General features: G+C 40.8%; 1 protein-coding gene across 5 annotated transcripts in view; it reads right to left on the minus strand.

The window, feature by feature from the left end:
- The window catches only part of CPNE8 (copine 8), a 334,767-nt gene that overhangs the window by 301,148 nt on the left and 8,325 nt on the right, over window positions 1–25,294 (minus strand). For 3 of the 5 annotated variants that reach the window (XM_025283977.3, XM_044941627.2, XM_006055240.4), the window contains 2 exons: window positions 9,194–9,239; window positions 1,839–1,963 (listed from right to left, as the gene is read on the minus strand). The exons of 1 other annotated variant lie outside the window; for it this stretch is intronic. In XM_025283977.3, the coding sequence (XP_025139762.3) occupies window positions 1,839–1,963; window positions 9,194–9,239 (171 nt within the window). The remainder of the gene's footprint in view (window positions 1–1,838; window positions 1,964–9,193; window positions 9,240–25,294) is intronic. One more of the 5 variants, XM_025283980.3, reaches the window with a different exon arrangement.

The following is a 25,294-nucleotide window of genomic DNA, read 5'->3' on the forward strand; positions in this document are numbered from 1 at the left end:
AGGACCCAAGAAAATATTTGAAGAGATAATAGCTGAACGTTTGCCCAAAATAGGAAAGGAAATAGTCAACTAAGTCTAGGAAGGCAGAGTTCAAAGCAGGATAAAGTCAAGGAGGGACAAACCCAGACATACAGTAATCAAACTGAAAAAATTAAAGACAAACATAAAATATTAAAACCAACAAGGGACAAAAAGACAACATACAAGGGAAACGCCATAAGGTTATCAGACAATTTCTCAACAGAAACAACATGCCAGAAGCAGATGGCACGATATATTCCAAGTGATGAAAGGGAAGAACCTACAACCAAGAATTCTCAACCTAATAAGACTCTTGTTCAGATTTCATGGAGAAATTAAGCACTTTCAGGACTAGCAAGAGTTTAAAGAATTCAACACCACTAAACCAGCTTTTCAACAAATGCTAAAGGAATTTCTATAGGCAGGAAACACAAGAGAAGGAAAAAATCTACAAAAACAAATCCAAAAAAATGAACAGAGTTGCAATAGGTTCATACATATTGATAATTATCTTAAATGTAAATGGATTAAATGTTCCAACCAAAAGTCATAGACTGGAAGGGTGGATACAAAAACAAGACACATACATATATTGTCTACAATAGACCCACCTTAGGGCTGTGGACACTTACAGACTAAAGTAAGGGAATGGTAGAAGGTACTTCATTCAAATGGAAATCATAAGAAAGCTGGAGGAACTGAGAGAGTCATTTCCTAGGCAGGTTGATAAGGAGTCTAGGGGTTCCCAAGGAGAGAAGGGTCTGGAATTCTCGAGGAAGAAAGGACAAACCTTTTTCTTTCTCCACATTCCTTAGGATTATATAACAATAATGTATCCTGCCTAAGGACAGTCTCTGGATTAAACCTTCTGTTATCTTAAAATGTAAATTATGGGAGTAGACCTGGTCTTTACAAGGATGTATCCTGCCTGAGGACAGTGTTATCTTAAAATGTAAATTATGGGAGTAGGTCTGATGAGGTCTTTACAACCTCCAGACATTCTTTGGATTATATAACTTCATTGTTAACACTAGCAAGCGGGTACTCTTTCTGCACCCTTCTGATGCCTATGTCAGAAGCTTTCTCTATCTTCTTTATACTTTAATAAAACTTTATTACACAAAAGCTCTGAGCGATCAAGCCTCGTCTCTGGCCCCGGATTGAATTCTTCTCCTCCGGGGGCCAAGAATCCCGGTGTCTTCGCGTGATTCAACAACAACCTTTCAGAACAATACTCATATCAGACAAAATATACTTTAAAACAAAGACTGTTATAAAAGACAAAGAAGGACATTACATAATGATCAAGGGTTCAATCCAAGAAGAAGATATAACAATTATAAATCCAAATTCACCCAATATAGGAGTACCTCAGTATGTAAGGTAAATACTAATAAACATAAAGGACAAAATCGACAATAATACAATAGTGGGAGACTTTACCACTTTCTTCAATGGACAGATAATTCAGAAATAAAATCAATAAGGAAACACAGGTCTTAAATGACACTTTAGATGAGTTGGACTTAACTGATATTTATAGAGCATTCCATCTAAAAGCAGCAGAATACACAGTCTTCTCAAGCGATCATGGAGCATTCTCTAAGACTGGCCACAAGCTGGGCCACAGGGCAAGCTTTGGTAAATTAAAAAAATCAAAATCATATCAAGCATGTTTTCTGATCACAATTCTATGAGATTAGAAATAAATTACAAGAAAAAACCTCTAAGAAACACAAACATGTGGCAGCTACACAATATGATACTAAACAACCACTGGATCACTGAAGAAATTGAAAAAGAAATTAAAAAATTACCTAGAGACAAACAAAAATGAAAGCACAACAGTCCAACATTTACGGCATGCAGCAAAAGCAGTGCTAATCCGGCTCCCTGACTTCAGACTCCACTTCAGAACCACAGTCATCACAACAGTATGGTCCTGGCACAAAAACAGAAATACAGATCAATGGAACAGGATAGAAAACCCAGAAATAAGCCCATGCATCTACAAACAACAAATGCTATAGAGGATGTGGAGGGACGGGAACTCTCTTGCACTGTTGGTAGGAATGTAAACTGGTACAGCCACTATGGAGAAAAGTATGGAAATTCCTTAAAAAACTAAATATATAGGTACCATATGACCCTGAAATCCCACTTGTGGGCATATATCTATAGAAAAACATGGCCCAAAATATACATGCACCCCAGTGTTCATTTCAGTACTGTTTAGAAGAGCCAATTCATAGAAGCAACCTACATGTACATCGACAAAAGATGTGGTATATAATTACAATGGAACAGTACTCAGCCATTAAAATAAATGAAATAATGTATTTGCAGCAATATGGACGAACCTAGAGAGTGTCATACTGAGTGAAGTAGATCAGACAGAGGCAAAATATCATATGACATCCTTAAATGAGGAATCCCAAAGAAAATGATATAAATGAACTTACTTACAAAAGGGAAAGTGACTCCCAGACTTAGAAAACAAACTTATGGTTTCCTGGGGGAAAGGGATAGTTAGGGACTTCGGAAAGGTCAATACACACTATTATACACAAAACAGATAAACAACAAAGACCTATAGTATAGGACATGGAACTCTGCTCAAATTTATGTGCCAGCCTGGATGGGAAGGGGACTTGGGGGAGAATGAATACACATATATGTATGCCTGAGTCCCTTTGTGTGAATCACCACAAACTGTGGAAAATTCTTCAACAGATGGGAATACCAGATCACCTGACCTGCCTCTTGAGAAATCTGTATGTAGGTCAGGAAGCAACAGTTAGAACTGGACATGGAACAACAGACTGGTTCCATATAGGAAAAGGAGTACGTCAAGGCTGTATATTGTCACCCTGCTTATTTAACTTATATGCAGAGTACATCATGAGAAACACTGGACTGGATGAAGCCCAAGCTGGAATCAAGATTGCTGGGAGAAATATCAATAACCTCAGAAATGCAGATGACACCACCCTTACGGCAGAAAGTGATGAATTAAAGAGCCTCTTGATGAAAGTGAAAGAAGAGAGTGAAAAAGTTGATTTAAAACTCAACATTCAGAACACTAGGTCCCATCACTTCATGGCAAACAGATGGGGAAACAATGAAAACAGTGAGAGACTTTATTTTCTTGGGCTCACAAATCACTGCAGATGGTGACTGCAGCCATGAAATAAAAAGGTGTTTGCTTCTTGGAAGAAAAGCTATGACCAACCTAGACAGCTTATTAAAAAGCAGAGACATTACTTTGCCAACAAAAGTCCGTCTAGTCAAAGCTATGGTTTTGCCAGTAGTCATGTATGGATGTGAGAGTTGGACTGTAAAGAAAGCTGAGTGCCAAAGAATTGATGCTTTTGAACTGTGGTGTTGGAGAAGACTCTTGAGAGTCCCTTGGACTGCAAGGAGATCCCACCAGTGAATCCTAAAGGAAATCAGTCCTGAATATTCATTGGAAGGACTGATATTGAAGCTGAAACTCCAATACTTTGGTCACCTGATGTGAAGAACAGACTCATTGGAAAAGACCCTGATGCTGTGAAAGACCGAAGGGAGGAGAAGATGACGACAGAGGATGAGATGGTTTGATGGCCTCACTGACGTGATGGATATGAGTTTGAGTAGGCTCTGGGAGTTGGTAATGGACAGGGAACTGCGTGCTGCATTCCATGGGGTCTCAAATAGTCAGACACAACTGACTGACTGAACTGAACTTATAGGCAATGTAGTGTGAGAACTCAAAGAAGGAAAATTATTTCCAGTTTCAGAAATCTAGTAAAACATCATGAGTTAACCTTGATATGCAAGGATAGGTACAGAAATTGCCTGGAAGAAGGTGAAGTCTCACCCCAAAGGAAAGTACCAACAACAGTGGGAAGTGAGAGTACACACAAGAGGTTTGGCATTTAGCAAATACTCCACTTTTGCTAGACCTCATGTCTGAGACATGACTGGAAGGGATGTGTGGTCAGGATGAGGAAAGATTTTGAACAGCATGTTAAGGTGCTTGGGTCCCATTCTGTAAGCAAAGGGGAAACACTTGAAAGTTTCTGTAAAGAAAAATCACACAATTCAATGTTTGCTTGAGAAGCTAACTACATAACATGTGAAAAATAGATCAAAGTCATGAATTCTGTTGTCACAGAGAATAATTCAGAAAACATTTTAATAGTCTGGGGTAAGGTGACAACTTCCTGAACAAGAATGGTGATGCAGAAATAGAAAGGGAGGGAACTCCAAACTGCTGAATAGACAAGTTTCAGTGACCGATCAGTCAGTAAATCAAAGGTTAAGAATAAAAAAGGAATAGTTTACAAGCCACATTTACTTTACTTCAAAAGTCAACTATTGCATTTTTTTCCCACAAAGCCCAGATGCTCCCTCAAAAGCCCTTCTAGGTGCAACTTCAGGGAGCCAGCATTTACTAACAACTAACCAGTTAACATAAGATTGAATCCATTTGTGTTCTCCACCATAAGTCCTAGATTTTCCACAGAGATATAAATGGTGAGGGGAGAGAGAAAATGGTAACATATTACACAAGTAAATTGCAAAAAGGTACAGATATCTATTAATATCAAACATTCATTTTCATGATGAAGCAAGCTAGCTGTAGATCCCTATTGAGAGGAAAAACTAGAACAGCAACAACAGAACTTGGCATCCCTGAGGGAGAATATTAAGTAAAATGAGGGCTCTGAAGTAGAAAGTAGTTAACATTATTCTAAATCTACCAAAATATTCCTCTAAAAACTCAGACACTAGAATTAGAGCCTAAGTTTTCAAATGTGCATTGACAATCACATTTCCTTAAAACAGAGCATGTTTACACTCTATTTCAAGGTTCTCTTCTGGCTGATGCCCCCAGGTGGCTCACACTGTAAAGAATATGCTTGCAGTGAAAGAGACCTGGGTTCAATCCCTGGATAGGGAAGATCCTCTGGAGGAGTGAAAGGCTACCCACTCCAGTATTCTGGCCTGGAGAATTCCATGGACAGAGTAGCCCAGTGAGCTACAGTCCACGGGATCTCAAAGAGTCAGACAGGACTGAGTGACTAAAACACACAATTTCCCATATCTAAAATTATAGATGCTATTATTATTAAGTATGTGATATTATTATTAATAATTATTAAGTTCCAGGTGACATATCAAATCAACTAGAAAAAGAATTCAACATTCCATGGGAACAAATGCCCAAGAAGTGGTGAGATTGTCAAAGGTCATAAAACCAGTGTCAGAAACATAATGAAAACCCAGAGATTTCCACTGTACTTGCTGACATATTCTGTGAGGAAACAACGTCATATAAAGGACATTAAAATGGCAAAATGACTTAAGTGAAACAAAGAAACTGAAACCATTTAAATTATGAGACAAATTTTGCGGTTGCTGTTCAGTTGTTCAGTTGCTTAGTCATGTCCAACTATTTGCAACCCCATGGACTGAAGCATGCCAGGCTTCCTTGTCCTTCATCAACTCCTGGAGCTTGCTCAAACTCATATCCATTGAATCAGTGATGCCATCAAACTATTCTGTCCTCTGTCGTCCCCTTCTCCTCCTTCCTTCAATCTTTCCCAGCATCAGGTCTTTATAATGAGCTGGCTCTTCACATGAGGTGGTCAAAGTATTAGAGCTTCAGGATCAATCCTCCTAATGAATAGTCTTGACTGATTTCCTTTGGGATTGACTGGTTTGATCTCCTTGCAGTCCAAGGGACTCTCAAGAATCTTCTGCAACACCACAATTCAAAAGCATCAATTGTTCAGCACTCAGCCTTATTTATGGTCCAACTCTCACATCCATACATGACTACTGGAAAAACCACAGCTTTGACTAGGCAGACATTTGTTGGCAAAGTAATGTCTCTGCTTTTTAATAAGCTGTATAGGTTGGTCATAGCTTTTCTTCCAAGGAGAAAGCATTTTAATTTCATGGCTGCAGTCACCATCCACAGTGATTTTTTGAACCCAGGAAAATAAAGTCTCTCACTGTTTCTATTGTTTCCCCATCTATTTGCCATGAAGTAATGGGACCAGATGCCATGATCTTGTTTGTTGTTTTTTTTTTTAATGTTGAGTTTTACACCAGCTTTTTCACTCTCCTCTTTCACCTTCATCAAGAGGCTCTTTAGTTCCTCTTTGCTTTCTGCCATAAGGGTGGTGTCATCTGTATATCTGAGGTTATTGATGTTTATCCCAGCAATCTTGATTCCAGCTTGTGCTTTATTCAGCCTGGCATTTTGCATGATGTATTCTGCATACAAGCTAAATAAGCAGGGTGACAATATACAGCCTTGACGTACTCCTTTCCCAATTAGAAGGGAATGGTAAAGCACTTCAGCATTCTTGCTTTGAGAACCCCATAATGCAAATATCAAGTTGAAAATCAATCTTTTAGCTAAAAGTATATTTCAAGCTTCACTACAAATATATTTTTATTTTTAAATGTATTGTATGACTTTGTATTTTATTTAGTTAATTTTTGGCCATGCTGTGAGGTCTATTGGATCTTAGCTCCTTGACCAAGGGTTAACAAATGCCCACTACATTAAGAGGGCAGAGTCCTAACCACTGGTAAGCCAGAGAAGTCCCCAAATATATTTTTCAGTTTACTAACTGAACTTACCATTAAGAAAAGCTTTCACTAAAAACTTAATATTGATGATGTATCATCTCCCAATGCCTACCAAACCCCATTAGATGAACCCACCAGCATAAAAATCAATTGCAATCAATTTTCTTAATATTTCTGCTTTCATGATTAATTTGAAAGTTGAGATATCAAAGAAAGTCAGAAAATAAGCTATGTTCAAAATAACTTTAGGTCATTTAGAAGTGCTTAGCAAATAAATGTATTATTTCTGATACAATTCTGAAGTATCAGTCTTGGTAGCTCTCACTCTACTAACTCTCTCTCTAGCTTTTATATTCTTTGCTTTATAGCAGAGAAACATGAAAACCGACAGAAGACATTAAAGAGGAACAACTGAGCTTTCAATTACCCAGAAAACCATAAATAATATGATACTCCCTTTCTGGGAGTTCATTTAGATTTTTTTTAAAAAGTTTGTAAGAATGCTCACAGAGTAATACACATTGAGGAACAAATTTCTCAAAATGATTCTAAAATCACTACAGAAATGTGTTGTTTTTAACATGTATGACAATATAAACATATCTGGTTAATTACATTCTCTAATAACATTTAAGATCATTCTTAATCAAACTGGAGAAGAAAATGGCAACCCACTGCAGTATTCTTGCCTGGTAAATCCCATGGACAGAGGAGTCTGGCGGGCTACAGTCCATGGGGTCACAGAAGTTGGATATGACTGAGCAACTAAACCACCACTACCACCTTAACAAAACTAATGCATCACTTGTTATTTATTATATTTGTTTTTATTGTTCAATCTTTCAGTCGTGTCTGATTCTTTGTGACCCCATGGACTGGAGCACACCAGTCTTCCCTGTCCTTCACTATCTCCCAGAGTTTGCTCAAACTCATGTCCATTGAGTCAATGATGCCATCCAACCATCTCATTCTCTGTTGCCTCCTTCTCTTCCTGCCCTAAATCTTTCCCAGCATCAGGGTCTTTTCCAAGGAGTCGGCTATGCATCAAGTGGACAAAGTATTAGGGCTTTAGCATCAGTCCTTCCAATAAATATTCAGGGTTGATTTCCTTTAGGATTGACTGATTTGATCTTTTTGCAGTCCAAAGGACTCTAAAGAGTCTTCTCCAGAGCCATAGTTCAAATGTATCAATTGTTCAGCACTTCTTTAGGGTCCAACTCTCACATCCATACATGACTACTGGAAAAATCATAGATTTGACTAGATGGATCTCTGTTGGTAAAGTGATGTCTCTGCTTTTCAATACACTGTCTAGGCTTCTTATAGCTTTTCTTCCAAGGAGCAAGCATCTTTTAATTTCATGGCTGCAATCACCATCCAAAGTTATTTCTGAGCTCAAGAAAATAAAGTCTGTACTTATTATATACATATTATAAATATATATATATTGTGTATGTGTATATACATTATATATATATATATATATACACACACACACATATATAGACTCAAAGAAAGAGAGCAGCTAATTAGCAACATAGAAAATACTGACTTTATAAACTCATGTCACAACTCAGTCATAATACTATAGTGACATTTTCAAAATCTAAGTAATTATTTTATTTACATTGAATTCTGAAGAATAATTCAATTAATATTCCTACACTTTTCATTTGCCCACTCCATCACCTTTCTCTTTTAGCTTTCATCTCACCCTGCCTTTTGGTTTCTAGTTAAATAGTCGTCTCCTTACTTAATTTCTCCTTCATTAGGTAACTCAGCAGTGAAAAAAGGTAAGAATCAATACTTGGAAAATAAAACTCAAATTGTCAAAGTTTGTCACTCATTTGAATTGTTCTCCCCATAGTCTCACTAAGTGATGATGGAAAAAATACAAAAGAATTCCATACATCCCTTTGTGATAGTATTGATAATCATCTACTATGATGATTTCTCCCAGCTTTGTGGTTTCTCTTCAGTCACCAACACCTAAATTCTGATAGGAAGCACCTCTACCCTTAAATCCTAAAATAAAGGTATTATAGACATACTTTTAAAATGAAAAGTCAAACTAAAATCAAAGGGGAGAGTGACCAAGAGAGTGAAGTAGAAAGACCCTGAGCTCATCTCTCACAAGCACACCAAAATCACAACTATCTGTAAAATGGACATTGATTTAAAAAAAGAAGAAAAAAAGACTGGAGCCTAGCAGAAAAGATTTTCTAGAGCTAAAGACATAAAGAAGGAACTACAGTGAGATAGGTATGAGGGGCAGACTTGTGATATAATCAAATGCCATCCCTCATGGGTGCACAATCCACACACTGGAGAATAATTACATCGCAGGGGGTCTCCCAAAGGAGTGAGAGTTCTGAGCACCTGGTGTGGGGCTCCAGCACTAGGAAAATGAGCCCCCACTGCACTTGTCTGTGAAGGTCAGTAGGGTTTTTAATTTTACTAGTCCCATATGAATGGGAGAACAGAGATCTCACTTTTAAAGGGCAAACACAAAATCTCACTTGCACTGGGACCCATATAAGAGTATAAGCAGTATCTTGATAAGACACTGGACCAGACCTACCTGCTGGTCTTGAGGAGTCTCCTGGAGAGGCAGTAGGCAGCCGTGGCTAAATGGAAGACAGACATGGGTGACACATATATTAAGGAACATTCAACCAGATGAATACTTCTGGAGGCGGACCTATTAGATCATTAGCAAGATGACCTGGCCTCATCCAAGAGCTTCTAGGCTCCAGTGCAGAGACAGCTCAGCGGAAACAACAAATTGGGTAGGAATATAGCCCCACCCACCCATCAGCAGACAAGATATCTAAAGGCTTCCTGAGCCCACAGCTGCCTACAGACATGCCTCTAGATACCACCCTGCCTACATGAGGGCCAAGGCCCAGCTCCACCCACTGATGTGCAGGCACTGTCCCTCTTTCAAGAAAACCTGCACAAGCCTCTAGACCAGCCTCACTCACCAAGGGGCAGATGCAAGAATCAAGAAACCTATGATCCCATAACACAAGCCAGACCCTACCCTAGAACCAGCTGGTCCCTGACTCTGCCCCAAAGCGGACCAATATGACCTTTAGTACACCCAAGACCACATACCCAGCTATGTTAAGAACTGACCCTCCCCCACCAATGAACTGAAATGAGCTCTGGGATTCCTGGGCCCTGAAATCAGACTCCAGGAAGTGGCCTTGCCTGCTAGCACTAACCCCATAATCTGGCTTCACCTGCCAGTGGTGGGCCCCATTTTGTGGGACCATGACTCCACTCATCAGTGAGCCAGCAGTAGCCCTAGGACCCCCTAGGGTTCTGCAACCCAGTCACTCTGTGGCCACAGCAGCCAGCAGCACCTGCACAAGGCAGGATCTGGCAACCAATCAGACTAGGGACCAACCAAGCCTACCAGACTACCCACATAGCCTATGTTCTCTCCAAAGTTTTATTAACTTTCATCTCAGGTTCAAAGGATCTGTTAAGAAAATAAACCACTTGTTACACACAAATAAACAATTCTAATATTTAATAGAGAATTATCTAACTTATTTTCAATAAACAGTCATTAAAAGGAAAGAGAAATAGAACAGCAGACAACATCACCAAGCTGTTTTTTGACCAACATGTAGAACTCAAACAGCACTGGGAAATCCCTGTGTCACAGCAATCCAGAATTCTACCTGGGAAAGGTGCTGGGCAGCACATCCACTCCACAGGTGAGACCTCAAAATTGCAGTTTGAGGATTCTCATTTATAATCCCAGGCCTCAAAATGATATCCTCATTAACTTGTGAGCAAATTGCAGCTCTGGTTTCATGTTAATGCTGTTTGCTTTGCTTTGTAAATCTTGGAGTGTTGTTAAGCCTCTAGAATGGTTGGCCAGACCCGCTCCAGGGTCTCAACAATCTCAAGATCCTTCCCTTATCTTCTCTGTGGTGCCATGTTGCTTGTACTCGCAGCAGGCACTCAGTCAGGGCAGTATCCAAGCAGGTCAGAAGCAAGGTCAGAGGCCTGCTCTACTTTCTTTGTCTCTGAAGTCTGAACAAGACTACTTCCATCTAATTTCCCTCATAGTCTGCCATAACAGAAGAATCTATGCAGCATTCTCCCTAGAAGATATAACTTGGGCAATAAGAGAGTAGATCACTGGGATACATTGGATGTCTCCTAGAGAGGGCCACTTCTTCAAGGTCAAGAAACATAACTAAGATACCACAGATACAAAAATAAAAATAACAACTTAGACAAAACGGGCAGCAGAGGGATAAAGTCCAGACGAAGAAACAAGATAAAATTTCAAAATAATAACTAAATGAAGTGGAAATAAGTCAATCTACCTGAGAAAGAGTTCAGAGTAATGATCATAAAAATGTTTGAAAAACTTGAGAGTAGAGGCATAGAGCAAGAAGTTGGAGATTTTCAACAAAGAATTCAGTTCAGTTCAGTTCAGTTCAGTCGCTCGGTTGTGTCCAATTCTTTGCAACCCCATGAATCACTATGCACAGAGGTTCGTGACATTGTACAGGAGACAGGGATCAAGACCATCCCCATAGAAAAGAAATGTAAAAAAGCAAAATGGCTGTCTGAGGAAGCCTTACAAATAGCTGTGAAAAGAAGAGAAGTGAAAAGCAAAGGAGAAAAGGAAAGATATAAGCATCTGAATGCAGAGTTTCAAAGAATAGCAAGGAGAGATAAGAAAGCCTTCCTCAGCGATCAATGCAAAGAAATAGAGGAAAACAACAGAATGGGAAAGACTAGAGATCTCTTCAAGAAAATTAGAGATACCAACGGAGAAGGCAATGGCACCCCACTCCAGTACTGTTGCCTGGAAAATCCCATGGACGGAGGAGCCTGGTGGGCTGCCGTCTATGGGATTGCACAGAGTCAGACATGACTGAGCGACTTCACTTTTGCTTTCATGCACTGGAGAAGGAAATGGCAACCCACTCCAGTGTTCTTGCCTGAAGAATCCCAGAGACGGGGGAGCCTGGTGGGCTGCCGTCTATGGGGTTGCACAGAGTTGGACACTACTGAAGCGACTTAGCAGCAGCAGCAGCAGCAGAGATACCAAGGGAACATTTCATGCAAAGATGGGCTCGATAAAGGACAGAAATGGTATGGACCTAACAGAAGCAGAAGATATTAAGAAGAGGTGGCAAGAATACACAGAACTGTACAAAAAAGAGCTTCATAACCCAGATAATCACGATGGTGTGATCACTCACCTAGAGCCAAACATCCTGGAATGTGAAGTCAAGTGGACCTTAGAAAGTACCACTACAAACAAAGCTAGTGGAGGTGATGGAATTCCAGTTAAGCTATGTCAAATCCTGAAAGATGATGCTGTGAAAGTGCTGCACTCAATATGCCAGCAAATCTGGAAAACTCAGCAGTGGCCACAGGACTGGAAAAGGTCAGTTTTCATTCCAATCCCAAAGAAAGGCAATGCCAAAGAATTCTCAAACAAAGAATTAGAAAATACAAAAGACAACCAAACAGAGATAAAGAACACAATAACTGAAATGAAAAATACACAGTGAAAGTCACTCAGTTGTGCCAGGTTCCTCTGTCAATGAAATTCTCCCGGCAAGAATACTGGAGAATACTGGAGTGGGTTGCCATTCCCTTCTCCAGGGGATCTTCCTGACCCAGGGATTAAACCCAGGTCTCCCACATTGCAAGCAGATTCTTTACTGTCTGAGCCACTAGGGAAGCCCTATTGCCTGTATGCCACATGGCAATATATTGATAAGAAACTGAGATAAGACTAACAGTTATTGAGTTCCTTTTAGTGGCTATAAAACGCTAGGCATTTTATAGACTTTACTTCATTTACTTCCCCAATAATCCTACTAATTTGGTTTTTAAGCATTTCAATTTTACTGATTAGGAAATAAGATTCCAGAAGTTGAAATGTTATCCAAAATAACATTACAAAAACTGATAAAAATGAGATTTAAAGACACCTTCTGACCCCTAAATAATTTTCTTGCTGTTTCACTCTGCTGCCCCAAATTCTCATTAATCTTTAAGTGCAATTTACTCATGGGAATGAAAGCATTTAGAAAGGTACAGCAAGAAGTTTATACTTGGCTCTGTTTATTTAAAGAGGAATAGGGAGAAATAACCAAAAAAAGCTATTAAAATCTCCCTGAGGAGATAGCTTATCAATAACTTCAGCTCTAGAGAATTATTCCCTAGAAAAAAAGAATGTACTCATGTGTTTATAACTAAGAATGCTCATCTGAAGCATATTTTGAATAGTAACTTTTGGAAAATAAGAGATAAGTTAAATAAATACTCAGTTCAGTTCTCAGTTCAGTCGCTCAGTCGTGTCCGACTCTTTGCAACCCCACGAATTGCAAAACGCCAGGCCTCCATGTCCATCACCAACTCCCAGAGTTCACTGAGACTCACGTCCATCGAGTCAGTGATGCCATCCAGCCATCTCATCCTCTGTTGTCCCCTTCTCTGCCCCCAATCCCTCCCAGCATCAGAGTCTTTTCCAATGAGTCAACTCATTGCATGAGGTGGCCAAAGTACTGGAGTTTCAGCTTTAGCATCATTCCTTCCAAAGAAATCCCAGGGCTGATCTTCAGAATGGACTGATTGGATCTCCTTGCAGTCCAAGGGACTCTCAGAAGTCTTCTCCAACAGTTCAGAAGCACCACAGTTCAAAAGCATCAATTCTTCAGTGCCTTCTTCACAGTCCAACCCTCACATCCATACATGACCACAGGAAAAACCATAGCCTTGATACAGTACACCCAAATAACAGACTACAACACAGGTATAGAGGGTTGTATTTGCAAAAGAACTAATAACATCTTCATGACATAAAATTAATAGAGAAGTGCAAAAGATATATTGTATAGAATTATAGTGTAATCCCACTGTACAATGTGTGTGAACATACACATAATTACACAGACAGTGGGAGAGAGTATAAATATGATACTATAAATGACAGTATGTGGTTGAACCACACTGGCTCCATTGTCAGCTCCATCTTAAGCCCCCAGGCCTACTCCCTTCCCTTCCATCCACTGAGCTTTACGGAGTTGCCTGCTTTGTTTTTTGATCTCAAAGTTCCTTCTCATTTGGGGAGATATTATTCAATATCAGCCTCCCAACAATCGGCAAGCCAGCCAGAGACCAAAAATGAAACAGGCATGGGTAAAGAAACTGTTTCGAGGGAAAGCCCATTGTCCGTGGTGGAAATCCCAGGATAGCTAACCTCCTCCATGTAGGAATATCTTGCCAAGTTTGGGATGCTCCAGATAGTCACATGAGTTTGAGGACACCCTGAAAACACCAAAAGAGTTACTAGACATTCTAACCAAAACAATAGGGAAAAAGACACTAAGGTGTGAAAGTAGGTAGGTTATGCCCTCTGCTTTGGGTCCTGCGACTGATAGAGAAAATGAGCTCCAGCTCAGGTAGGAACTAGAAAAATCTAAAGAAGCTCTGGCCTGAGAATAAGATCTACAAGTGGCTTGTTCCTCTAGATGGGATCTACTAGCCAAAAAGGTATAACAACAAGAACACCTGGAAGCCATGCTAAAAATGCAAGGGTAGCACCTGTATTTGGGCTTTCCTGGTGGCTCAGATGACAAAGAATCCTCCTGAAATGCAGAAGACCCAGGTTCAACCCCTGGGTCGGGAAGATCCCCTGGAGAAGGGAATGGTTACCCACTCCAGTATTCTTGCCTGGAGAATCCCATGGACAGAGGAGCCTGGCAGGCTACAGTCCATGGGGTTGCCAAGAGTTAGACACCACTGAGCAACTAAGCACATATACAGCACCTGTATTCACCAAGAAAGTGAACACAGGAAGACCAGAATCCCAAATAGTGGATCCAAGGTATAATGATTCCTCTGAGTAGGAAGATAAAATTATTGAAGAAAAAAATGACCTAAGGGTTCACTCCCTCATTTAAACAAAGACTAAGGTAATTTGTGAATCAATAACAGATAATAACTAGCCAAAAGATAACTATCTCCTCTGCAGAAGTAGCTGAGTTGATATTAAGTTCAAAAAGAGACCAGGCAAGAAGTAGCTGCATGGCAACTGCCTATGGGACAAGGATGGAGACAATATCATACTAAATGACCTAGAGATGTCCAAATAGCCTCAGTGAAAGAATAGCTAGTCCTGAGGTAAAGGTCATATGCTGCTGGAATGAGACAAACTGAGGATGGGTAGCTGAATTTGTTACTTGAATTAGGACTCAGGTAAAACTCTAATAGAAGAAGTATGACTTCATTAGAGAATTGGGAATGAGACATACTGCTGCTGCTGCTGCTGCTAAGTCGCTTCAGTCGTGTCCGATTCTGTGCGACCCCATAGACGGCAGTCCACTAGGCTTCTCTGTCCCTGGGATTCTCCAGGAACGAATACTGGAGTGGGTTGCATTTCCTTCTCCAATGCATGAAAGTGAAAACTGAAAGTGAAGTTGCTCAGTCATGCCCTACTTTTAGCAACCCCATGTACTGCAGCCTACCAGGCTCCTCCGTCCATGGGATTTTTTCAGGCAAGAGTTCTGGAGTGGGGTGCCATTGCCTTCTCCGATGAGACATACTATATACGCAGAAAAGTTTAGGGGCCAGATAAATAGCTATCTACAGCAGGTATGAAGGATTTCATGCTTCTTTGGTAGTTCAGCCGGTAAAGAATCCACCAGCAATGCAGGAAACCCTGGTTCGATTCCTGGGTCAGGAAGATCCCCTGGAGAAGGAATAGGCTACCCATTCCAATATTCTTGGGCTTCCTTGGTGGCTCAGATGATAAAGAATCTGCCTGCAATGCAAGAGACCTGGGTTCGATCCCTAGGTTGGGAAGATTCCCTGGAGAAGGGCATGGAAACTCACTCCAGTATTCTTGCCTGGAGAATCCCTATGGTAAGAGGAGCCTGGTGGGCTATAGTCCATGGGGTCGCAAAGAGTCGAACATGACTGAGCGACTAAGCACACACACATGAAGGATTGCATCTTACAGTCTTGTTCCTGGTGGTTGGTGTGGCAGCTTATTATCAGTCCTGGCACCAATGGTCAGTAGCTCTGATAGCTGCAATTATAGCAGATTTCAGTGAAACAGAGAGAGTCCACCACCAGGGAAATATAAAATTAAAAAAAAAAAAGAAAGAAAGGTGAAACAAAGGATGGAGAAAAAAGAGAAAGGACCAACACAGCTGACATGGAAACAAATTTGGTAGGATTATTAGTAGCAAGGACTCCAAAGAAGACACTGATAAACCACATAATTCAGTCCTGTTATCTTTGCAGAAAGCCCTAACAAAAGACAGTTCACTCCTATGTCTACTGACCATAAATGTATGGCAATGTGTCCCAGAGTCCCATCACTGGAAGTAGAACCCTAGAGCAGATTCCCTACATGCAGAGTAACCAGGAGTTGGCACAATGTTGCCCTCTGCTTTGTGTGGTGGGAAGTGACTGGAGGCTCCAAGTGGAATTGATGATTTATTTACTGATTTACTAAGCAGAAACAAAAAATCTTAGTGCTGTAGACACCACAGCTGAGTAGACCTTCAGTTCAGTTCAGTTGCTCAGTCGTGTCCCCCTCTTTGTGACCCCATGGACTGCAGCATGCCAAGCCTCCGTGTCCACCACCAACTCCCAGAGCTTGCTCAAACTCATGTCCATCCAGTCAGTGATGCCATACAACCACCTCATCCTCTGTCATCCCCTTCTCCTCCTACCTTCAATCTTTCCCAGCATCAGGGTATTTTCCAGTAAGATAGTTCTTCATATCAGGTGGCCAAAGTATTGGAGCTTCAGCTTCAGGATTAGTCCTTTCAAAGAATATTCAGAGTTGACTTCCTTTAAGATTGACTGATTTGATCTCTTTTCTTTCCAAAGGACTCTCAAGAGTCTTCTTCAGCACCACGGTTCAAAAGCATCAATTCTTCAGTGTTCTGCCTTCTTTATTGTCCAGCTCTCACATCTGTACATGATTACTGGAAAGACCACAACCTTGACCATACAGACCTTTGTTGACAAAGTGATGTCTCTGCTTTTTAACACACTGTCTTGGTTTGTCATAGCTTTCTGGCCAAGAAGTAATCATCTTATGATTTCCTGGCTGCTGTCACCATCTGCAGTGATTTTAGAGCCCAAGGAGAGGAAATCTATTACTGCCACCACCTTTTCCCCTTTTATTTGCCATGAAGTGACGGGACCAGATGCCATGATCTTAGTTTAATATTGAGTTTTAAGTCAGCTTTTTCACTCTTCTCCTTCACCCTCATCAAGAGGCTCTTTAGTTCCTCCTCGATTTCTGCCTTAGAGTGGTATCATACGCATACCTGAGTTTGTTGATATTTCTCCTGACAATCTTGATTCCAGCTTCTAACTCTTCCAGCCTGGCATTTCAAATGATGTACTCTGCATATAAGTTAAACAAACAGGGTGAAAACAAACAGCCTTGCTGTACTCCTTTCTCAGTCCTGAACCCTGTTCCATACAGGGTTCTAACTGCTGATTCTTGAACAGTGTTGTTTCATTCATGTGGAGGTCTCCAATATTGCTGCTATCTTACAACAGCTCTTCTCTGCACTGAAAACATTCCAATGTGTGCTTAACCTGCATAATCCCTTTTTTCAACATTCCTTTGGGTGCTAGCTTTCAAGATCAATTTGTCTTCATCTGGGATGAGAGGCAGTGAACCTTTCAGGCGTTGCCTCAGGGTTATTTACAGTCCTATCATTTGTTATAGTTTGGTCAGTCAGGACCTAGAAATCTGGTGAACGTCCCACCCTGAGTTGGAATTATTTCATTAGATAGATGTCACTGTTAACCTGTGATGACTTGTCCCTTCTCTCCCAAACTGCTGCCATTTACAAAACCAAAGATGGGAAGTAAACACTGACAAGATCCAGGGACCCAGGTAGTAAGTAAAGTTTTGGGGAGATATTTGGTCAGGTTAGGACAAAAGTTATCCCAGCCTCGGTTATCAATAAAATCCAAGCCTTAGCCACACCAGCCAGTCAAGGAATTACAATCCTTTCTGGGATCACCGGAATGTGATCCTTTCATACTGTATTTGGCACAAATAATTTGGCTCCTACAGTACTCTCTGGGCTTCCCTGACAGCTCAGTTGGTAAAGAATCTGCCTGCAATGCAGGAGACTATGGTTCGATTCCTGGGTCAGGAAGATTCACTGGAGAAGGGATAGGCTACCCACTCCAGTATTCTTGGGCTTCCCTGGTGGCTCAAAAAGAATCCACTTGCATTGTGGGAGACCTGGGTTCGATCCCTGGGTTGGGATGATCCCCTCGAGAAGGGAAAGGCTACCCACTCCAGTATTCTGGCCTGGAGAATTCCATGGTTTGTATAGTCCATGGGGTCACAAAGAGTCGGGCACAACTGAGTGACATTCTCTTCACATAGTACTCTCTGGTTAGAAAGGGGCAAAAATGGGATTAGGGCATCCACCATTAGGAAGCCTTTGAAAAGGCCAAAATTGTAGTAAAACAAGTTCAAGCTCTGGGCATATGTATATGGAATGCTGTCTGTGAATTAGATGTAAGCTTGTATCTAGAAATTTTGGCTAGGGTCTGTGGGAAAGGCAGGAATGGAAAAGCATCCCACTAGGATTTTAGTCTCAGTTGTGGAAGGGACCCCAAGTGAAGTAAAGTTCTATTGGAAAACAGCTCCTGATAGTCATCCTGGCCCTGCAGCAAACAGGCCTCACCACTGACTTATTGAGTTCAGTTCAGTCTCTCAGTCGTGTCCAACTCTTTGCAACCCCATGAATCGCAGCACGCCAGGCCTCCCTGTCCATCACCAACTCCCGGAGTTCACTCAAACTCACGTCCATCGAGTTGGTGACGCCATCCAGTCATCTCATCCTCTGTCGTCCCCTTCTCCTCCTGCCCTCAATCCCTCCCAGCATCAGAGTCTTTTCCAATGAGTCAACTCTTCGCATGAGGTGGCCAAAGTATTGGAGTTTCAGCTTTAGCATCAGTCCTTCCAATAAACACCCAGGACTGATCTCGACTTTCAAACTTTACTGCCAGTAAGTAAATGGATTAAGAACATGCTTCTTAAACCAAAAAGTAACTGTGCCCAAGTAAGCACACTGCAAAAGTGGCACCCGTATCTGCAACAAGGTACTGTGCACAATTCAAATCTGCCATCTATGGAATTACATTCCATCTTTGGGCCAGTGTCTTACATGCATCCAGATATGGCCCCTCAGACACCACCCATCTCTCCCCTTCTCAGCCAAGTCAAAAAGAGAATTAGGACTCCCTCCATCCTGAGACATGCTTCACAATGGCAGCAGTCAAAGCAATACTTACACTTGGCCCACTGCAGCAGTTCCCCTGGATTTCAGTGTCACTTGGTTTGAAGAAGACATTAAGCACAGCAGGCAATGGGCTAAACTGAGGGTAGTAAGGACTATGGTAACTCAGGAATCTATGCCCTTCTACACAAACACAGACAGGTGGACTGTGGGAAGGGTCTGACCATGTGGATGCCACAACATATCAGAAAAGTCAGACTATCTTGTGACAGCCCCTGCGGGGAGCTGACCTATGGAGGGACATATGGGATGTGTGCGCACAACCCAGTGCTGCCGTCAAGGTAAGATGCATCTCTGTATATTCTCCAACTACACTACCCGGGAACCACAGAGCAGACACCTTAGCCAAGGCAGGAGCTGTTCTCCTAGAAGACTTAAAGACTTCCTTGGATATGGCACAGCGGCTTCACTGAAAACCGAGACACTGAGGCCCCAAAACCATCTGGGAGATAGCCAAGAGGTTCCACCTCTACATCAAATACACTGACGGGCAGGCATTTGACAGGGACTGCCCCACTGTAGCTTGTGGTGACAACCCTTGAGACATATTCCTGGTCACATCAGATTAGCCACTAGCCCAGTGACCAGATGATAAGTGGACTACATCAACCCCTTGCCTTTATCAGAAGGACACAAGTGTGATTGACCTGTGCAAATACAGAGACCTGACTGATAGAAGCTGTTCCTAGTAGAAGAGCAAATCAAAAAGCCACTATTAGGGGCTTGACCAAGTTAGAAATATGTACCCGGCCCCCATTTATATAGATAGCAACCAAGGGACCCATATCACTGGGCATGACGTAAAGGAATGGGCTGAAGCCCATGAGGTTTTATAGACCTTCCATCTGCCATATAACCCAACAGATGCAGGGTTGGTAGAAAGAACTGAAAGAGACATTGAAGAAACTTTCTCCAGATGAGTCTTTAAGAGGTTATCTTGACTATTATTAGAGGCCATCTGACTGTTAAACACCAAATCACAGCAGGCCACATGTCTGCTTCTGAGAGGCTGACTACCTATTCTACCAACTAGATCCTTAAATTTTCAAGTGTTAGAAGAAGGACTGAGACTTATCCAGTGGGATGCAGGTCTTATCCTAGGAGGGCCACAAAACCTTCTACCTGGGAAGATTATTTTAGATTGGAGATGTAATGGTATACCCCTCACAGGGGTTTGGCATTCTTTTACCTTGGGGACAAGGGCAAGGCTAGGCCTTGACATAGTAATTCCTCAATCTTTCTGTCTAAGTGAAGGCCCAGAATAACCAAGGTTATCTCCCGTATAGAAATCAAATGGGAGACTGAAATAGGGCTTCTTTTATGGGCCCACTACTAAAGCCCCCTCATATAATATCTCCCTGCCTGGTTCTAATGTAAAGGGACAAAATGTCTGGTATTGTCCTATGGGGAAGGTGCCAAAGTCCAGGGTGATCCTGGCTCATGGAGAACAAACTACAGTGTAGTTTCTGAATGAAGATTTGTCTTTCTTGCTACCTTTAAAAGGCCTTCCCCAGTGGCTCAGACAATAAAGAATCTGCATGCAATGCAGAAGACCTAGGTTCTGGGTCAGGAAGATCCCCTGGAGAAGGGAGTGACTATCTACTCCAGTATTCTTGCCTGGAGAATCCCATGAATAAAGGAGCCTAGTGGGGTTGCAAAGAGTCAGACATGGTTGAACAACTAAGGCAAGCACAACCTTTAAAACACTTATTATCCTTAGCGTTTTCCTTCTAGGATTAGTGCCACATACCTCCACTATTGCCTTCCTGTCCTGGGCCACCACCTATGCTGACATCCACAATTGCTCTGACTTACAGGTGTATAGATTGCTGCGAATGTCCATTGCTGAAGTAATGTCAGGGGTCGTTGTCTTTCAACCTTATAACATGGGGACAATGTGTGCGGATGGCAGGTAAACTCCTGATATCTGGCTCTAGAGTATTCTTGGAAGAATGGTGGATAAAGATAGTGTGGGCCATATAGATGGTGGGGGTGGAGTGTGTAACCGAACCATTCTGGCGCTACCTTTTCAGCTCCATCTAGGTCTGCAGTCCTTTCCACCTGACTGAGATTTAGCCTAACCCACAAACGAATGCACTCAAGCCAGATTGAGTTCCCTTTTACCCTTGCCTTCATTTAAAATGAAAGCTGGAAGAGTGCCTTTTGCTGAGATGGTTAAGTAGGGTGGGTGCCCTCAGTTCTAGACTGTGGATATGCTTCTCACTTGGTAGTCAGATTCTTTTTTTACCTTTGGCTCCTTTAGAACCCCCTGTATCCCTTTCGGCAGTGCAGAGTACAGTTGTCAATGCCGCTGAATCTTCTGTCCACCCCATCTTTCCTGCCTATATGTTACCCACAGTAAACTTCATAACAGAAACTTCATTTGCTTCCTCCTTTTTTCAGTCTCAAAATTCCTTCTCAGTTCGGAGGCTATTACTCAATATCTTCATCTCCTAACAGAGAGAAATGAACTAAACGGATATAGTTTGATGAAATACTGGGTGATTTTTATTTTGTGCTTATGCCTATTTGCAATTATATGACAAACATTATTTTAACTCATGTAGCTGTATCAGCTTATGTAACCCTCAAAACAAATATAAGAGGTAGGGACTATTGTTATCTCCACTCTACAAATGAAGAAATTGGGAAACAAAGAGGTTCATGTGGTCTAGTTCCACACCCACGCTCCTCAGGAGTAAGCAAACTGGCTATTGTTATAAAACGGGCTAACAAATGAATAAAACCTCTTTGAGAGGAATTATTTTTCTTCTCTGACTTGAATAAAATCAAGTGAGGAATTCAGGTTTCTGACTGTTATGCCACAAACAGCATACCTAAAAAAGCACAGCTTTAGCATCCTCTCTCATGGGGCCCTGCTTTGTGAATTGCTTCTAGATGCACATTCTCAACATCACAAGGCTGTTTTGAACATTTAAAGTGCTAATATATATATATTAGCATTAATATATATATATATGTACATACACACATACATACATACATGCAGGGTGGACCAAACTACTGACACAACATGAGCAAAGCTTTTCTCTGCTGAGATATACCTAGGCAACTCCCACATTGTGACTTATTTTCCTAGCTCAGATCATTTGAAACACTACTTACATGCTAACATCAAACATCTTGTCTGACAAAAGAATGGTAAAGTATGTCTAAGAAATAAACCAATGTGGACTGGGGTGGAGCTGCCAATTGTGTTTGAGCACTTTGATTCTCTTTCACCAAAGATTTCATAATAGTATCAGTATCTGTTTCAAACTAGACCATTTCTCACTGGCCCAATCAGATTCTGTCTCTTCAAATCTCAATTTGCTTCCCGCAGTGGTCAATGAATCACTAAATGAGTTGGAACTGTAACACCTAAATTTGCAAAGTACATTCCACTAGTAGATGGAGAAACAAAAAACTCTTCAAAGTAAAGAAGAATAAGGATACAGAAAGGACCACATGAAAAGGAGAAGAAAGGAAAAAGTATACAAAATTTCAATCATCTTCTTATTTCACTCACAAGAGTCCCTTGGACTGCAAGGAGATCCAACCAGTCCATTCTAAAGGAGATCAGCCCCAGGTGTTCTTTGGAAGGAATTGTGCTAAAGCTGAAACTCCAGTACTTTGGCCACCTCACGCGAAGAGCTGACTCATTGGAAAAGACTCTGATGTTGGGAGGGATTGGGGGCAGGAGGAAAAGAGGACGACAGAGGATGAGATGGCTGGATGGCATCACCGACTCTTTGGACATGAGTTTGAGTGAACTCTGGGAGTTGGTGACGGACATGGAGGCCTGGCGTGCTGCGGTTCATGGGTGGCAAAGAGTCGGACACGACTGAGCGACTGAACTGTACTGATACTTGCAGGCGGCCAAAATTTTCATAGATTATAAAAGACCACACAACCCCACTTATAGTAAAGAGTAAAACCAGAGACAGAGCCAAACTTGATATCACCATCTCTAATAGTGACAATCTAACAAAAGCAATAATTTCCCCCTGTATATGCTGTATGTTTTATAAAAGGCCTATAAACAGTGATGTGCAAATATCTTTAACCACAGGTTTTCCCCAAAAAGCTAAATGCATGTACATGCTGTGTGTACATAATTTATTATAAATTTTATTGATATAAAGTATGTGTAGATGAGCACACAATTTACAAATAATAATAAATATAATACTTTTCTTATAAATTCTGTAGAACCAACTGATTCCCACAGAATGTCTTATGTGTAGACAACAATAAAACAATAACTCAAACTCTGATTTGCAGTGTTTGTCACTTATAAATATTCCCACTATGGTCAATTTCAAGCCACCAATCGTGATGTTACTGAACATGGATTGAAGTGAGATGAGCAGTAGCACACGAATGCATAATATTCTCAACCCACAGATTAAAAAAGTAGAGCAAAGATGATAGCAAAGAATCTAGATGTCTAACAAAATGTAGTTACTAAAATAGAAAGTAAAAACTTTTGAGTATGCCTTAACTTTGCTTTACTGTAATCTATTTAACTTTAGGCTTATATAACTTACATTTTTACAATCATTTTGTTTAACTACCAGCACATAAATTCCTATTTCAATCCCATTAAAGCAGTTGCAGCATGTCATTGAAAAGAATATTTCTAACACCCTATTGAGGAAGGTATTGTTAACTAAAAACATGCGCAACCTAAAAGTTGAGAGTTAAGTTTTATTCAGTGGGAATGTTAGAACTCGAGCCTGGGAGACAGGGAATTGACTCTTGAATTCATAATTCTCACCTAAAAAGGGCTCCTGCATGAGACTGGTATATAAAGAGAACTGCTGACTTTCAAACTCACCTTAGAGCAGTGCTCTGATAACAGGGAAAGACCAACACTAGGACAAGAAGATGACATCAAAAGTAGACAACTGAACCGAGATCTTGGACCTGACCTGTACGATTGTTCATAATGTTTTCTTCTTGTTCTCTTGGACTCTTGCATGTAAATCAATTTTTTTTTTTTATCATTGGCACAATCTTATGCAAATTTTAGAAATCAATCAAATTATTCGGTTGTGGTCAATTACCTGCGTCCATTACCACTGGTTTACCTTGGTGGGTTTCTCCCCTCCAAAGTTTTGATTGGATGGCTCTTAGAAAGTTTATTTTAGAGGAAAGGAATTACAGTTTTCAGTTTGGGCTACTATCACTAGATGAGACTCACTTACTTGCCCAGTCAAACACACTTATTCTAACCCTGGCCATAAATATGAATTTTCCCTTAAGATTATTCTAGTTCAGTCAGAACAACATGCTAAATTCCACTAAAAAAAACAAAACAAAACAAAAAAAATGTAAACTCTAGACTTTTAGGAGGGACACTTCCTCAGTTATGGGATGGCTTTATCTGCTAACACCAGGCTATGGTCACCTAAGCCTAAAGGCTCCCCCTATGCTTAGAACAATTAAATCATACCAAAGAAAATCAAGTTAATAACACTAGAAAATTAGGCTGGGTGTCTTATGAAAACTGCCAGTGTACCATGTCTCTTCAAGACAGTGATTGATATGGAACAGATGGGGTTAGAAGACTAGAAATAAACTGGCTGGCAACTAATGGGACTCAAAGGCTTTGTGGGTCCAATTTATGACCCCGGCTTCTGCCAAGAGGGCTAGGAAGGTATACTTTAGGATTCCCTTAGGCTCAAGGCCATTTATGTACAACTTAGATGTAACTCCAGCAAATTTACCACCAATATGAGCCTGAAGAACCAAGAGATCTGTATTTCACTGGTATGATCATTTAGCAGCTACTTTTGCATCTTATTTGCAATGTGAGAAAACATTATTTCTCATATTGAAGCCTTAACAGAATTCACTCAAAAGGCCTTAAATGATAGCAGCCAGGCTATTAGCCTACTAAAGTCTGAGTCTCTATGTGGAGAAAAGCTGTATTACAAAATCGTATGGCCCTTGATATCCTTAGCACATCTCAAGGAGGCAACAGTGCTATAATTCAAACTAAATGTTATGTTTTCATACCACATGAATCCTCTAATATAACACATTTAATGACTCACAGGAAAAATTATATTGCTGCCTTAGATGATCCACTTCCTAGTCTTGGTGATCTTTTAGGAAGACAGTTTGGTGTCGGAAGCTCATGGTTTGAACCCCTACTTGTAACTTTAACAAGTTATTAGCTATATTGCTTGTAATCTGTTTATTTCATAAGATTGTTGTCTCTTGTATTAGATGATGTATAACCAGACCCCAGCCAAATTAATGACAGTTAAACAGCTTGAAGAAACAGATCACGTTTATAATGTAGAATAATTGTAATAATGTGGTTCTAGGTA

This window comes from Bubalus bubalis, chromosome 4 (genome assembly GCF_019923935.1).
Source record: "Bubalus bubalis isolate 160015118507 breed Murrah chromosome 4, NDDB_SH_1, whole genome shotgun sequence".
Lineage (NCBI taxonomy): Eukaryota > Metazoa > Chordata > Mammalia > Artiodactyla > Bovidae > Bubalus > Bubalus bubalis.